The sequence below is a fragment of the Fukomys damarensis genome, unplaced genomic scaffold (genome assembly GCF_012274545.1).
Source record: "Fukomys damarensis isolate Sample0158 unplaced genomic scaffold, DMR_v1.0_HiC HiC_scaffold_16, whole genome shotgun sequence".
NCBI classification, from domain to species: Eukaryota; Metazoa; Chordata; class Mammalia; order Rodentia; family Bathyergidae; genus Fukomys; species Fukomys damarensis.
Window position 1 is genome coordinate 89,427,786 of NW_022900928.1, and position 16,519 is coordinate 89,444,304.

General features: G+C 43.0%; 2 protein-coding genes and 1 pseudogene across 2 annotated transcripts in view; 1 reads left to right on the forward strand and 2 right to left on the reverse strand.

The window, feature by feature from the left end:
• Znf212 (zinc finger protein 212) overlaps positions 1-2,192 on the reverse strand; it is an 11,311-nt gene extending 9,119 nt beyond the window's left edge. The window contains exon 1 of the mRNA XM_010638603.1: positions 2,041-2,192. Coding sequence (XP_010636905.1) covers positions 2,041-2,064 — 24 coding nt within the window. The 5' untranslated portion in view covers positions 2,065-2,192. The remainder of the gene's footprint in view (positions 1-2,040) is intronic.
• Positions 2,193-8,554: 6,362 nt separating this feature from the next.
• LOC104872378 lies at positions 8,555-9,167 on the forward strand (annotated as a pseudogene).
• Positions 9,168-14,738: 5,571 nt separating this feature from the next.
• Znf282 (zinc finger protein 282) overlaps positions 14,739-16,519 on the reverse strand; it is a 22,944-nt gene continuing 21,163 nt past the window's right edge. The window contains exon 10 of the mRNA XM_033763970.1: positions 14,739-14,763. Coding sequence (XP_033619861.1) covers positions 14,739-14,763 — 25 coding nt within the window. The remainder of the gene's footprint in view (positions 14,764-16,519) is intronic.

The window sequence follows — 16,519 nt, forward strand, 5'->3', positions numbered from 1 at the left end:
ATCTTTTTTTTTTTGTTTTTTTTTTTTTTTTTTTTTTTTTTTTAATACCGGGGATTGAACTCGGGTCCTTATGCTTGCAAGGCAGGCAGCCACACCACTGAGCTAAATCCTGGGCATAAACTCATATTTGTTAGAACTTGATCTATGAGAATCAGTTGAAGCCTGAGAGTTGCATGCATATTTCTCCAGAAAAGATTTGCATTTATATCTGATAAAACAATTGGGAGCTCTTCTTTCAACTCCAAGAGAGGTTTCTTGGACCATTCAGGCAGTATTAATCTAGGCAATAAGCCCACAATGTGGGTCACCATCCTCTACCTATCTCTCAGTGCCAAGGTTAGGCAAGTTTTTGTTGTTGTTGCTTTTTTTTTTTTTTTTTCACAATCACCTAGAGGAAAGAGTTCATTTTCAGTTCACCCTTAGATTGGGTACTTCTTTGATGTTCCACCTTCGTTCAGCTCTGAATTGTCTACTTGCTAGGTTACCAAAAATTAATGCTCAGAAAATGTCCTCAAAGTTGGCATCAGTACTCCACTTACCTCTTAGAGGAGTTTCCTATTTCATTTAGTTTTGAGGCTTCAAGTATTCATTACTGCACATTTCAAATATATTTATGTAAGTTTTTCTTCTCAACATTTTTAGTTGTTTTCATCAGGCACCTACTCAGTCTACAGATACAGACCCACATATCTGAGAACAGAAATATGCTCAAGAACAGTGTAAATTCCACAATGACAAATCCACAAGTTATTTAGAGCATAGTTTGGATTTTGATGGATCTTTACAGGATTGCCTCCAAAGTCTGTTCATGACATAAGTGACCATGGAATGACCCACAAGCCTGAAGGAGTCAGAAAAGGAAAATACAGCAGATATTTGTTTCTTGTCTTCTCAATTTAACTGTTAACTATCTCGAAAGCAAATGCTGTGTGGGGTGGGGATTTAGCTCAATGGTGCCTGCCTTGCAAGTGAAAGGACCCGATTTCCATCCCCGGTACCAAAATAAATAAATAAATAAAATTTTTAAAAATGCTGCGCTAAGTCAACTAATCCCTCTCTAAACTTCTTACCCATTTCCTGCAACAACCATATACAGTGCACCCCGCTCATGGTAAAGGAGCGCCTCAGTCCTCTATTCTTACAAAAGATCTTATGTGATTCTGAAAGTGTTTCTAGATCAAAAACAGCTGCCCTAAAACCAATTCGGCTCCAACTGTTCTTTCCATAGTAAATTCTCCCGTATTAAGTTAACGGTAACTTTATTATGAGGATGTCAGAGCTGGAAGGAATCTTAGAGATCATCTACCCACTCATCTAACACTCTTAACTCACACTTAAAAGAAACAGAGACCCATAGAGATGATCACGCGTGTCTTAACACCACCAAAGCGGATAGCTAAGAGCTCATTTGCGACCTGACTCTCCATACCGAGGAGATCTCACACCAAGCTCCAGGGTCTAGACTCTCCCTGAAAAGGGACTGAAGAAGGTGGAAAAGGAGACAGCGTTCCATGGCTTCGCAGACAAGACAGCAACTACACTGTGGGTAACACCACAGGACCCCCAAGGAGAGGAAACCTCGCCTGACTTCAACCTGTGGCTGCCATTCTTGGACAGAAATGTGCAGCCAGAGTGAGGCAGAAGAAACCGGCCGTGCGTCAGACCAGCAAGCACCGGTCGCAGAGGCGGAGTCCCGGGGTCTCCGGACCACCCCATGAACTCGGCGGGGGCGCCCCTGCTCCAACCCGGAAATGGGGTCTTTTTGGACCTGAAGGAGAAAATGGGTGGCCACAAGAACGTGACACAAGGTTCGCAGGAGTTACTGGGCGAAGGCGCACCGAGCCGAGGCGCTGAGCCCGACGTGGGAGGAAGCAAGAGAGGAAAAGGGTGACAGTGTGAGGGTCACGGGGAGGGGGGATGTTCTTCTGGCCAGCCGCAGCCCGGGAAACCGAGCCTCTGACCGAGTGCAACATGAAGCCCCGCCCCGGGCAGCGGCGCCGCCATCCCGAACCCCCTCCGGGCCGGCGCGAGGCCTCCTACCCGAGTAGGCGCCGACTCCGCCATGGCTTCAATCGCTCTTCAACGCCGGGCCCGCCTGATAGCCCTCGCGCAGCGTGCCAGTCTGCCAGCCGCCCAGACCTCCCGAAACCGCCCGCCGCCGTGTTGATACAAAATGCATTCTGGGAGTCCGGCCCAAGACGGCCCCGGCCTCTTGTCCCACCGCGCAGGATTCCAATTGCGCCCCCGTGCGGCGGGAGGGTGAACTTCAGCTTGGGACTCCAAATAGTGTGAAAACATGGTTGAGACCTCAAACTCAAGGGCAGATTCGGAATCTAGGGCAAGCCCATAGGGTCTATGTGCCTAGCATTCTGCTAAATGCTTTGACGGATTTAAAAATGTGTAAAACTCGGACTTCAAGGGGGCAAGAACATGTAATCTAGTTGAGGATTTGAGATATGGACCCGAACAGCAAATTGTTTTCTTCAATGCTTGCCTGTTGTTTGACTTTTCCATAGCGACAGTGTGGGGTCAGGGGCCCAGGTCAACACAGTAGAGCCTACTAATTATGGTAATCACATGCGCTGGAAAATTCACCATAGATTTCATTTTATTGCAGTCCTCGTGCTTCGTGTTAGAAGATGCGTTTGGAGTTTTGATTTGGAAAGCATGCAAGGTATCATTTGATCACCATGTACTTCAGACTCAATACCAGCACCACTACTACAACCACACTTACCTACTTGATACTACATGGTCTCTACCCAAGTGAGATGAGCTGCTGCCTCCAATGAAGCCATGAGGTGTTTCCTCTGAGAACTAAACTTTTCTTTGTTTATTTTTGAGAGCTCACTAACTTCCTCTAGACTGGGTCCTTCCGCATATGCAGAACTCAGCTTGGCTTCTGCTTCCTCAGAGAGCTAGCTGTTCCTTGTCGATCCTGTCTACATCCCAACACTTAATCTCATCACCTACTAGAAAGTCTCCTAACACCCATCACTATCATCTTTATTATCAGTTCATATGTTTATTATCTATGTCTCTTCCAATTAAAATGTCTTTCCAATGAATATGCCATTTATTGTCCTCGGAAGGTAAGGACAGGAAAAACTATCTCAAAGAGACAGCATGATTTCCAGGGCAAGCGGATAGACAGGGCTTAATTGAATCATTAACAAATCTAAAGGAGGAATGGGCCAGCCTGAGGCCAGTCAGCCATCAAGGCCCTGCCAGAGTCAGAGCTACTCGCTCACTGCCATCAGAAACAGAGATGTCTTACAGCTGTGGAGACACACAGATCAGGACATAGGGTACTGGGGCTGTTAATAGTTCAGACTTAGAACTCATCCTTCTGTTCCATCTCCAGCTCCCCACGAGGCTGTCTGATGGTGCGGGTTCCCATGTGGCTGCTAGGTGATAACATGTGGGTCAGGCAGATGGGAATGTCCAGCCCACCCCAGCAGTTGTTAAACTGATACTCTGACTTGTACATCAGCCTCTAGAGAGTCAGCACCCCTGACGCTGAGCCTGGGATTCTGGAAAAGGCTTTAGATCAAATTTTCAGCCTGCCAGTGAGGCAGCACCAGGCCCTGGCTTCCAGTCTCCCAGGCTTGCAGAGATAGTTTAGGGCAGTGATTTAAGGAGGAGAGTGAAGGTTGCTTGATGTGGACTTCGGGCAAGGTTTTAACTGCCTGGTACTGCCATTTCCTCTTTATTATTGGACAATAATAATAATGCTTAGCTCCTAGACTCATGTAAATCAAATGAGTGAATTAAGGTCAACTCCTTAGAATAGCATCTGTCACAGAGGAAGAGATCCAGGAGGGCTCATAATAATTCTTCCCCCCCACAGTGAATTAAATAATTAATTTCCATTAAGTATATTGGTACATTTTAGGTATACAATACAGTTACATTCATCATTGGGATCTTGTACCTTTGCACGATGTATCTTGGTTCTTATCTTTTTGCCATTCCCCAGCCCTCCCTTCACCCCCTCCACCTTTCCCTGTTTACAAAGACTGTTTCCATGTTTTTCCTTTTCTCATACTTTTTTTCTTTTCCTGTCTTACATTTCCCTTACACCTCCCACTTCCCCTACTCCTTTAGACCTTTTCTTCTTGTTACACAATGTCAACTATAAATTTTGATCCTTATCTGTCAAATTGAAATCTAATTTTTCCATCACCATATATTAAAGAGGCTATCTTTCCTCCAGGGAGGATGGTTGGCTCCTTTGTCTAAGATGAGGTAATTGAAGGGCCAGGGATGTAGCTCAGTGACACCACACCTCCCTTGCAAGTAAAAGGTCCTGAGTTCAAACACCAGTACCAAAATTAAAAAAAAAAAAAAAAAAACAGGAAAAAAAAAGATGAGGTAGCTGCATATGTCTGGAGTTGTTTCTGCATCTTCTAATGTATTCCACTGATCCTCAAGTCTTTCTTTGCTAGTAGCATGCTGTTTTTAATCACAGAGGCTTTGTAGTATAGTTTCAAGTTGAGGATTGTGATATCCCCTGCCATGTCTCCATTGCATAGACTGCTTTTGCTATTCTAAATCTCTTCTGATTCCAAATGAATTTTTGGATTGTTTTCTCTAGTTCTATGAAATATACTGTTGGAATTTTAATAGGATTGCATTGAATCTGTATAGCAATTTTGGAAGTATGGCCATTTTCACTATATTGGATCTTCCTACCCAGGAACAAAGAATGTCTTTACATTTTCCTATTTCCTCCTTGATTTCTTTTTTCAGAGTGTTGTAGTTCTCAATGTAGAGATCTTTGTCTCCTTCATTAGATTGATTCTGAAGTATTTCATTTTTTGGAAGCTGTTCTGAAAGGGATTGTTTCCCTAATTTTTTTTCTCAGTGAGTCTATTTGTGTACAAGAAGGCTATTGATTTTTGAGTGTTGACCTTTTATCCAGCTACTCTACTGAACCTGTCAATTAAGTCTAGAATTCTTTTGGTGGAGTTTTCTGGGTCTTCTACGAAGAGTATCATATCATTAACAATTAGTGACAGTTTAACTTCTTCCTGTCCTATGTTTATTCCTTTTATTTCTTTCTCTTGTCCAATTGCTGCGGCTAATGTTTCCAGCATGATATTGAACAGGAGTGGAGATAGTGGACCATCCCTGTCTTGTTCCTGATTTTGCATGAAGGTTTTCAGTTTTTGACCGTTTAATATGATGTTGGCTGTTGGCTTTTCATAGATAGCCTTTATCAAATTGAGATAAAGACCATCTATTCCAATTTTCTATAGGGTTTTTATCATGATTGAGTGTTGAATTTTATTGCTCTTTCTGCATCTATTGAGATGATCATATGGTTTTCGTTCCTGACTCTGTTAATATAGTTTATTACATTTATTGATTCATGTATGTTGAACCATGCTTGCATCCCTGGGATAAATCTGACTTGGTCAGAGTGTATGATCTTCTTGATGACCCTCTGTATTCTGTTTGCCAGTATTTCCGTGAGGATTTTTGCATCTATGTTCATTAGGGAGATTGGCCTGAAGTTCTCTTTTTTGGCTGAGTCTCTCCCTGGTTTTGGAACCAAAGTAACACTTGCTTCCAGGAATGAATGTGGAAGTATTGCTTCCCTTTCAATTTCATTGAAGAGTTTAAAGAGTAGTGGTGAGGGCTGGGGATTTAGCTCAGTGGTTCTGTCACTTGCCTTGAAAGTGCAAGGTCCAGAGTTTGATCCCTGGTTCCAAAATAGGAAAAAAAAAGAGTAGTGGCGATAGTTCTTCTCTAAATGTCTTATAGAATTCATCAGGACCTGGGCTTTTCTTTGTTAGTAATGTTTTAATTACATTTTCAATTTCACTGAATGCAATTGGGGTGTTTAGACTTTCTATATCTTCTTTGTTCAACTTTGGAAGTTCATATGTATCTAAGAATCTGTCCATTTCTTCTGTTTTCCATTTTATTAGAGTACAGGTTTTCAAAGTAGGTATTGATGATCCTCTGGACTTCTCCTGGATCTATTGTGACTTAAACCTTTTCATTCCTAGTTGTATGAAATTAACACCTTTCTTTCCTTCTTTTGATAAGGTCAGCTAAGGGTTTCTTGATTTTATTTATTCTTTCAAAAAACCAACTCTTTAATTCACTGATTTTTTATATCATTCTCTTAATCTCCATTGCATTAATTTCTGCTCTGATCTTTATAATTTCCTCCCTTGTATGAGCTTTTGGTTTGTCCTGCTTTTCTTTTTCTAGAAGCTTAAGGTTAAGTATTAAGTTGTTTATTTGAGCTCGCTGTTTTCCTAGTATGGGCATTTACTGCTATGAATTTCCCTTGTAGAACTGCTTTCATTGTGTACCATAGATTACTTTACTTTGTATTAGTATTATCATTTAATTGTAGAAGCTGTCTAATCTCTTTTTTAATTTCCTCTGTGACCCAATGGTTGTTCAGCAGGGTGTTATTTAATTTCCACGTGTTTGTGAAGTTCTTGCGGTTTCTTATGCTATTGACCTCCAGTTTAATTGCACTATCTTCTGATAATATAAATTGGATAACTTCAATTCCTTTGCATTTACTTAAGCATGTTCTATGAGCTAGCTTGTGGTCTTATTTTGGAAAATGACCCATTTGCAGCCAAAAAGAATGTATATTCTGATTTTGTGGACATCTCTGTAGACATCTACTTAGTCCATTTGTTCTAAGACTTGGTTCAGTTTTGTTACTTTGTTGTTGATTTTTTGTCTAGATCATCTGTTTATTTGTGTCAGTGGAGTATTGAGGTTCCCCACTACAATTGCATTGGTGCTTATTTCATTTTTCATATCCATTAATATTTGTTTTGTATACTTGGGGGCATTAGTATTTGGTGCATATATATTTATGATTGTCATTTCTTCCTCTTCTATTGTTCCCTTTACAAGGATGTAGTGATCTTCTTTGTCTCTCTTAGTTAGTTTTGGTTTGAAATGTGTTTTGTCTGCAAATAGGATAGTTACCCCGACTTTTTTCCAGGATCCTGTTGCATGGAGAACTGTTTTCCATCCTTTTACTTTCAGTCTATGAGTTTCTTTTTGAACTAGGTGTGTTTCTTGTATATAGCATATTGTTGGATTTTTCTTCTTAATCCTTCTGCCTGTTTCTTTTGATTGGTGAATTGAGGCCATTAACATTGATGGTTATAACTATTATGTATTGACTTTTCATTGTCATGTTATTTTCCTGTTGTTGGTTCTTTTATTCCCCCGCCCACTTTCCCTTTAATTTCTTGCCTTCCCTAATGAAATATTTGGATTTGCTCTGTTGGGCCACATGGAGCTGTGACCTTCATTGTCTTTCTCCAGGATATTGTTTAGAATTGTTTGGAGTGCCAGTTTGGTGTTCATGACATTTCTCAGGTGTTCTTTGTTGTGAAAGTATCTTCTTTCCCCAACAATTTTGAAAGATAGTTTTGCAGGATCCATCAGTCTAGGTTGGAGGTTGTTTTCTTTTAGGGCTTGAAATACCTCACTCTAGCTCTCTTTGACTTGAGGGTTTGTGTTGAAAAGTTTTCTGTGATTCTGATGACCTTTCCTTTGCATGTGATTTGTTTCTTTACTCTATCTGCTTGTAATATTTTGTTCTTCTATTGGGTTTCTCTTGACTAGTATATGTCTAGGTGCAATTTTTTTTATGACTAGTTGAAGTCCTATATGCCTCACTTAATTGTATGTCAAGTTCTTTTGCTCTGTTTGGAAAGATTTCTTTCATTCATTCTGTAAACAGGTTCTTTTTATGTCATTTGTACTTTCCCCTTCTTTTTCATGAACTATCAACCTTATATTATTCTTCTTTGCATCATCTAGGAGCTTTTGGATTGATTTCTAATGGTCTCTTACTTTTTATTTGTTTTGTGTGTGTGTGTGTGTGTGTGTGTGTGTGTGTGTGTGTGGTGGGGTTTTTTTGTTTTTGTTTTGTTTTTGGTACCAGGGATTGAACTCGGGTCCCTGCGCTTGCAAGGCAGACGGCAAAACCACTGAGCTAAATCCCCAGCCCTCGTCTCTTACTGTTTTTAAGAGATCTGTCTTTTCATGATCACTGAGCACCATCCTGACTTCTGTATCTGATATCCTGTCTTCAGATTGGCTCAGTCTGCTGTGTATATTTTCAATAAAGTTTTTAATCTCCTGGATATCAGTTTGAATCTGTTTCATGGTTTCCCTTTCTTTCCTATGTCAGGCATTCAAGGTTTCCATTTCTTTCCTATGCTGGGCATTCATGCTTCCATTATGGTCCTGAACTCGTCTATTTTTTTATCTGTTTCTCTTCTAGATACTCTAATCATATCTTTTATTCTGCTCATCATTTCTGTAGTTATCTGATAAATTATTTCTGTTTTGAAAAGAAGCAGACCTGAGGATCAATGGAATAGATTAGAAGATGCAGAATAACACCAGACATACTCAGCTATCTCATCCTTGACAAAGGAGCCAACCATCCTCAGTGGAGGAAAGACAGTCTCTTTAATAAAGGTTGTTGGGAACTCCAGGGGTCGCGGCAGCTAGACCAGATCTTCGGTTTTCACAGAGACTGCAGCAACAAAAAATGAGTGTCACCCTGGGAAAGGTGCTGTGCCTGTGGAACAATACCATTTTAAAGGAAGCCTTTTCATTCTTAAGATTCAGAACTTGGGGAGCAAATCCTATTTATTGTACAGGTGGCAGTCTCCTGAGTACCAGTCGGCAGTACAAGACAAAACCCACTCATGGCATTGGAAATACAAGCACCTAATTGAAGCACAAGAGCCCAAGAAGAAAGGGGGAAAAGTAGAAATGAGACCCATTAATTTGGGAACAGATTATGAATATGGAGTTTTAAACACTCACCTGACTGCATATGACATGATCATCGTAGTTATTCTCAGTATGTTCACAGCCCTGCAACCATCTGTCCATCAAAGTCAAGGAAAGTTATGCAATGTCCACCAAAACCATGGAAGTGATGCGGCTGCAGGACCAAGGCAGCAAAATGTTACTAGACTCAGTCCTTACCACCCATGAACGAGTAGTTCAGATCAGAGGTTTGAGTGCTGCATTCACAGAAATTTTCTTGAAAATACTCCAGAGCAATCTTCCTGAAGGAGTCAGAGCACACTAAGGAAGACTTCAAAGGAAGGTTCAAAGCTCATCCAGACCTGGAAGAACTGTTGCCAAGTTGAACTAGCTCTCACAGACCCTTCCATGATGGCACTGGAGATACTGCCAAGCAGAAAAGCTTACTGGGTAGTTAGACTTAAGCAGGAGGAGAACCTGACCCTCAGGCTTTGTTTCTGTCAAACAGGAATTTTGTTTTAGTTTTTGTTGTTTGTTTTTGAGACAGGGTCTCACTATGTAGTTGAGATTCACCTGGAACTCACTATGTAGTCCAGGCTGGTCTCAAACTCACAGTGGTCCTCCTGCCTCAGTCTTCTAAGTGCTGGGATTACAGGCATGTGCCACCACTCCTGGCCAAATAGGAATGTTTCCTCTCCTCTGGCATGGTTGTTACTTTGAGATAATCTCAAATTTTTCTCATCCAATAAAAATCTGACTTCTGTTCTGGTAAAATAAATAAATTAATTAATTAATTAATGGTGTTGGAAAAACTGACTTTCAATTTGACAAAGATTACAACTAGATCCCAGCTGGGCGTCGTGGCGCACACCTGTAATCCTAGCACTCAGGAGGCTGAGGCAGGATGATCACTGTGAGTTCGAGACCAACCTGGGCTACATAGTGAGTTCCAGGTCAGTCTCAACTACATAGTAGACCCTGTCTCAAAAACAAAACAAAACAAAACAAAAAAACCTAGATCCCTATTTTTCACCATGCACTAAACTAAAACCCAAGTGGATTAGAGATCTAACTATCAAAACAGAAACATTAAATTTAGTGGAAAGTAAATTATTTAGAACTCTCAAAGACATTGGCATAGGAGAAGGCTTTATGAACAAATCCTCAGCAGCATGAAAACTTGCACAAGAATCAACAACTGGGATCTCATTAAATTGAAGTTTTTGCAGTGCAAGAGAAATCATCAACAGAGCTAAGAGATAACCTACAATGTGGGAAAAATTTTACCAGCTACTACTCAAAGGACTACTATCTAGAATATATAAAGAACTCAAAAAAAATCAGACCCCCACAATACAAAGACCCAGTTCAAAAATGGGCATCTGAAATGAACATACATTTCTCAGACAAAGAAGTAAAAACAGCAAATAAATATATGAATAAATGTTCAACATCACGGGCCATTCAAGAGATGCAGATGAAAACAACACTGAGATTCCACCTTATTCCAGAAAGAATGGCTGCTATCAAGAAATCAACCCTTAGCAAATGCTGGTGGGGCTGTGGGGAGAAAGGAACCCTTCTCTATTGTTGGTGGGAGTGCAGACTGGTGCAACCAGACTGGTGGAAATCAGTATGGAGATACCTCAAACAACTCAGATTAGAAGTCCCATTTGACCCAGCTATCCCTCTTCTGGTATCTTTCCAAAGGAATTAAAAGAATCATACCACAGTGATATATGTGCACCCATGTTTATAGCGGCACAGTTCATAATAGCTAAAACTTGGAAACAACCCAAATGCCCATCAACTGGAGACTGGATAAAGAAGATGTGGTTCTATAAAATGGAGTACTACTCAGGCATAAAGAATGAGAAAGCAGAAACATTTATAGCTAAATGGATGCACATTGAGGCTATGCTCTTAAGTGAAATTAATAGGACACACTTGAGTAAATACCAAATAGTTTCTTTGGTGTGAAAAACTAAAAGTGTGAATAAGGTTCAAATGGTCTTATTGAGAGGGTGAAATAGGAAGAAAATGGCGAAAGGGGAAGTGGATAGCGGTGGGGAAAGTAAATAAGGGAAAAGAAAAAAAAGTGAAAAAATGGAAACAAATTCTTTGTAAATAGGGAAGGTTGAAGGGGCTGAAAGGAGGGCAGAGGTATGGGGGAAAAAACAAGAACTAAGATATATCATGCAAAGGTACAAGATCCCAATGATAAATGTAACTGTATTGTTTTCTTTAAGTGTACCTATAAACTTAATGGGAAAAAATGTTTCTCTTATGCTTTAAACTTCATATTGTGTGTATGGTTTTCAGCATACATATTAGCATATAGATGTACATATATACATTCCAAACTTTTTTAGTCAAGAAAGTGTATAGGGTCAGGGATTTAGCTCAGTGGTACCTCGACTGCCTTGTAAGCACAAGGTCCTGAGTTTAATCCCTGGTACTGCAAAAAGGGAAAGAAAGTATATAGACCCGTGGCTATTTCTGTTCTCTCCCCTGACTAACCTGCAAGTCTCTAGGTGCCAGGGGTCCTGATTTGTGTTCCTTTCCTCACTTTAATAAACCCCCACTACTAGGCTTCCAGGCCAGCAAGAATCCTCAAATAGATGTGCCTGGGCTCAAGGTGTGTTCCCTGCTGTGCATGTGTCTTGAGTGGACACCCAACACCCACTAATCAACCTGCCACATCACTCTTCCTCTGGGCATGGCTTCTCCCTCCTGCGGGAAATGCTACTCCCTGGGCTCCCACCATGCAATTCACATGTGTACTGCCATCTTTTTATGTGGCACTCAGGCCTGGTCACAATGATTAAAGAGTAGGTACCTAATTCAGGTTGACGCAATCACGGCACTGAGCCTCCTAGCCATTGTAATTGAGCTAAGATAGTCATGTGACCTGGGCTACAACAATGTGAGCTCTTCCCTAAGATTCCTCCAACGGAGCCTAGGGAACAGACTCACTTCCTCTCTGAGGAAGCCATATCCATATGGGTCAGGAACAGCACTGTCCTCCATCTTTCTAAGTAAGTTGTTTGGAAGAATGATTCCAACATACAGAGATACTCTAGAGACACTGTCACATGGGTCCAGGATTGGCTGCTTGACTGTTCCTTTGAGTCTGTGAATGATTCTTGTTTCCTTCCAGAAAGTTCCTCATTCTCCTTGGTTGACAGTCAGTTTATACTGATTGCAACTAGAAATACTCTGATAAAAGTATTTTGGTTGTCTGTTTTCCAAACCAACGGAAAGGAGCCAGAAGGTGAGGAAGAAACGGGCATAAAGTAGGTGTAGTTTGGACATCGTTACTGTTTGGGAAGTCCAGGAAGTAAGTGATGAAATACATCAGATCTATCCATTCAATGAAAAATACACAGATGCAAAAGAAAACAGAAATTTTTATGTACTGGTCAGAATGATTACCTAGATTATCTTTTAAAAGGAAGAAAGCAAGTGAAGAACAAGATATTATAATATTAAAATATTACGCTATTGTACCATTTCTGCCCAAAAAGAGGGATTAGAATGTGTACATGTATTTGGTTTTGAGAAATGAGAACTTTAATGCTTTCAGAGGAACTGAGTGCAAGCAGATTTGTTTTGTTTTGTTTTTGTTTTTTTCAGTCATGGTCTTGCTATGTTGCTCAGACTAGTCCTAAGCTCCTGGGCACAAGTAATCCTCCTGCCTCTGCCTCCTGAGTAGCTGAGACTATAGGTGTGGCCACCACACCTGGTTAGATATTTTATTGCATAGTCCCTATCCAGATTTTGAATTTTGAAGGTATTAATGTAAAATCTCTTCAAATAGTATTTTGTTTAGGCAGAATTTTATTGGCCATGTGTGTGTGTGTGTGTGTGTGTGTGTGTGTGTGTGTGTGTGTGTGTGTAAAAAGCCCAAAGGTTTGGCTTGGAAAGCAGAAGGTAGGAAGATAAGACTAATTTACTCTCCACAAAAAATAGGATTTGGTGACTTCCCTGGATGTCTTGGGAGAGAAGAGAGCTCAGAACAGAGGTGCAGAGCTGCTCCTCAGAAAGGCAGAGGTATACAAGTCAGGAAGGGGAGATGGCAAACTCTGAGAAATCCCTGTTGGTGAGAACAGCGATGGCTAATATTTCAGGTCTAATTTTGGGCCCTCTGCTATGCCAGGCTGAAATAAAACCCCTTTTACTTTCAAAGTATGTGCATCATGGAGGAAACCAAAGAAAACCCACTTACCTCCACCATCTGGGCTGATACGGAGCTAGCCCTCACTAACACTCTCTCTATTGCATATTTTATCACATTAACAGCTGGATGGACCAACAGGCACAAGCTGGTTACCTGATACGAAGTTTCCTACTTTTGCTTCTTGGCCCCTGCCAATACCCAGAGACTCAATCTCACACAGCTAATTATGGTGCCCGAATCCAGGATTATAACATTGTTTCCCTGTGAAGTTGACTTTTTTGCATCCTTGCTGATCTCCTTTGAGATCTGGCACACTCTGCCTCTAAGAAGTTCCAGGTAGACTGGGGAAAGGGTCCCAGCCTCATCAGCAGTCTGACTTTGGGACAGTCTGGGTGTTCAAGGCCCTCCCTGGCCTGGCTGTGCCTCCCATCCAGCTTGTGACCCACAACTTCACATGCCAGGACTCTGGCCTGGCTGGTCTGCTTCCTTATACTCCCATCCTTATCCCTCATCACTTCCTTCCTCCCTTCCCTCTGCCTCATCCAGCTTGTGCTGCCAGCCCTAAATTCTCCATGAAACTTCACCTGATACCTCAAGCATCCTGCATTCCTATCCCTCCCGTCACCCACTGTCAAGCCAAAGCTACTACCTTAGGTTGACAGTTCCCTCTGCATTTGGTTTTGTCTTCCAATTCCAACTGCATACACCCCAATGGTGCCGTTTTAACCTGTGCTAAAAACTAACAATGTAACAGTGATCGATGTCCTGAGTGTCACCATCTTTGATCAGTTCCAGGGGCAGAGCTTATGACAATATGACACTCCTGGAGCCTGTCCTGGAGCCAGCTACACTCTTGATATAGCTGAGGGCACTTGGTGCAATGTGACTCAGCAGAATAGGGTCCAGGAACCCAGAGACGTAGTTTTGGCTTCTCTAGTGTCCCTGGCTTTGTCTGATGTCTTGGAATATGCAGTAAAGGAAATCTAGCATGTAATTCTCCAAGTCTCCACATTCATGCAGCCATACACTTTCCAGTGGTTTTGTTCTCTCCTACTAGATTTCAGACTCACAGAGGACAAAGACCGAGTCTTATACTTTCTATTCTTTCACAAGTGTTCACTAAATGTTGACTAATGATGCTATCCTCCAAGCACCCTGCCATCCTCTTTCTAGACAGTGAAACAAATTGGCAAAACATAAGGGCCCAAGGCCATGAGGATGAGCTGACTGCTCACTCTAGCAGTCCCTGGACCCCTCTGCCCTGTTTTGAATGGGGCCCTACCTATGCCTGGTAATCTGGTGGCAGGGCTGCAAAAAATAACCCTACAATCCAGACATCCCCATTGGAAACCTCTGAGCTGCCAGGAACAGGCAATCTAGAAAGCACACCCTGAGATGGGAAAGTAAATCACCTGAATCACTGAACACAGGGGCAGAAGGACATAGAAGCAGCTCTAGGCAGTGGATGCTAAGGGTTTCATGGTAGTTTTACTTTTGCTTTTTTTACTGTTTGACTTTTTACTACATGCATCAATATTTAACCAGTTATTTTTTTAAAAAAACACATTTTCCAAAAGGAAAATAAAAACCTACCCCCAAAGCAGGACCCCTGCCCTGCTTCAGGACATGTATTGCCAGCTCCCTGAGTGTCTCCTGGTGAAACAAAGTCTGGGGACAGAGTTACCAAGGACTCTCAGGGCCTATGCTGGGGCTAGGACCAATCACTGAGTCCCTTGGCACAGTGGGATCCCCCACACAAGGCTCCAGGAAACTGGGGTCACATTTCTTTGGGAATCAGCTTTCTGAGGGTAAAATAGAATCAGAGTCAAGCTGGGTGTTCAGATGTTTTCAACCCATATCTCGATAGGAATTTCCACCCCTAAAATTCGATCTTATTTACCATGATTTATATTATGAAAAATGTTAATTTTCTGCATCAGCTATGGGAAGCATTCTAGCCAATCCCTTGAGTGTCCCTCTGTTCTCCCAGAACTCCACTGAACCCTTTGTTTCATCTCTCATCTCGCCTTGTTTTCCTAAGGAAGAAATAACATTCCAGTGGACTGGGTTCCAGTTCATTGAGGCTTTACTGTAGGGTGCCATGCTGGAAAACCTTCCAGCTTGGTGAACATGCAGTCTGCAATCTGGATACCTTTTATTTAATTTCATAAATTCCCTTTGCACGGCAAAAAAGGGGGGAGGGGTTCTGAGGAAAGTGGAGCAGCGCAGATGAGGAGGACAAAAGCAGGGCACTCACAGAAGTGGTGCCACCATGGACGCAGTGCCACCAAGTGTTGGCCGCCCACTGCACTCCTGGGCTGGGAGAGAAGCAGAATCCATGGGAGAAGCAGGAAAAGCCACTTTTGACACAAACAAGGGTCCTGGGGCATGCCACCCCACTCCAGTGCCTGGCCATGCAAGACGCTGGAATGGAAACTGTGGCCCCTGGGGCCATAATGCCCCAAGTCACGGAACAATGCACCAACGGGAAAGGGAGTCTTGAGCGCTTCCCAACACACCTACAGGGGCAGAGCAGAGTAGGGTCTGTGTCCATGTCCACTAATATAGTCAGTGAACAGATAGCACCAATTAGAGACCCAGGGCAGGACAGAGACTGGGCTCAGACTCTAGCACCCCCTGCCCGGCTCTCCTGGGCAGATGCATTCTTTAATGGCTGTTTGGACCCATAGCACCGCTGCCTCTGAAGGGCAGAGCCCTCCTGTGTGTGCAGTAAGAAGCTGCTGCCACACCAGATTGAGGGCCAGGGGCTGGAGGTGGAAGACAGGCCTGAGGACAGGGAGCTACTGCCCAAGAGATTTGCCCGGGCATTTTTGTAGCCAGTCTGTTTCCCATTCCCAGTAATCCCAGGAACTGGCCCCTGATGTTTCTGATTGAGAAGAGAGGGGTGGCCAAGGAGAGGAAAGGGAGAGGAAAGAGATCAGGAAGGTTAGGCCAGAGCGGTCGCAGGAGGTCGGAGGTAGGCAGTGTGTGCCTTGGGGACTCCTCCGTGCCCTTCTGGGGTGATCGTGGGGAACTCATCTTCCCTGCATCTCCCTCTCCTCAGTTACCACGTCAGGAACACCCTACCCCACCTCTCTTGGAGGGACAGGCTAAGGGTGAAAAGAGATAACGGATAGAAAACACTTTTAAAAAAGTACAAAGCGCTATTGAAACGCGAGGCAGTGTCATCCTGGCGAGGATCCTTAGCACATCCCTCGGCCCATTCATTGCACCTTCGCTTCCCTCTCCAGGGCGCCTCAGACCTGCCCTTTGGGTCGGACTTATTTCAGGCCGGTGTGGAGACAATCTGGGTGCTTCCCCCATCATATATGCAGTCCCTGTGGTCGATGGGGTCCCCCACCGCCAGGTGTTCTGAGGGGGCGTGTCCACCACCCCTGGCCGGCCCCCCACTGTCCCTCTGGCACCTTCCCGGGCCGCTCTAGGCTGTGCATTCAGGCTGGACGAGTCTGGGGTACCCCTGCCCCGTCCTCGGGGGACCCTGTCTGGAGTGCAATCCCAGCGGGTGGTGGCAGGCGAGAGGGCGGGAAGGTGCCTGGA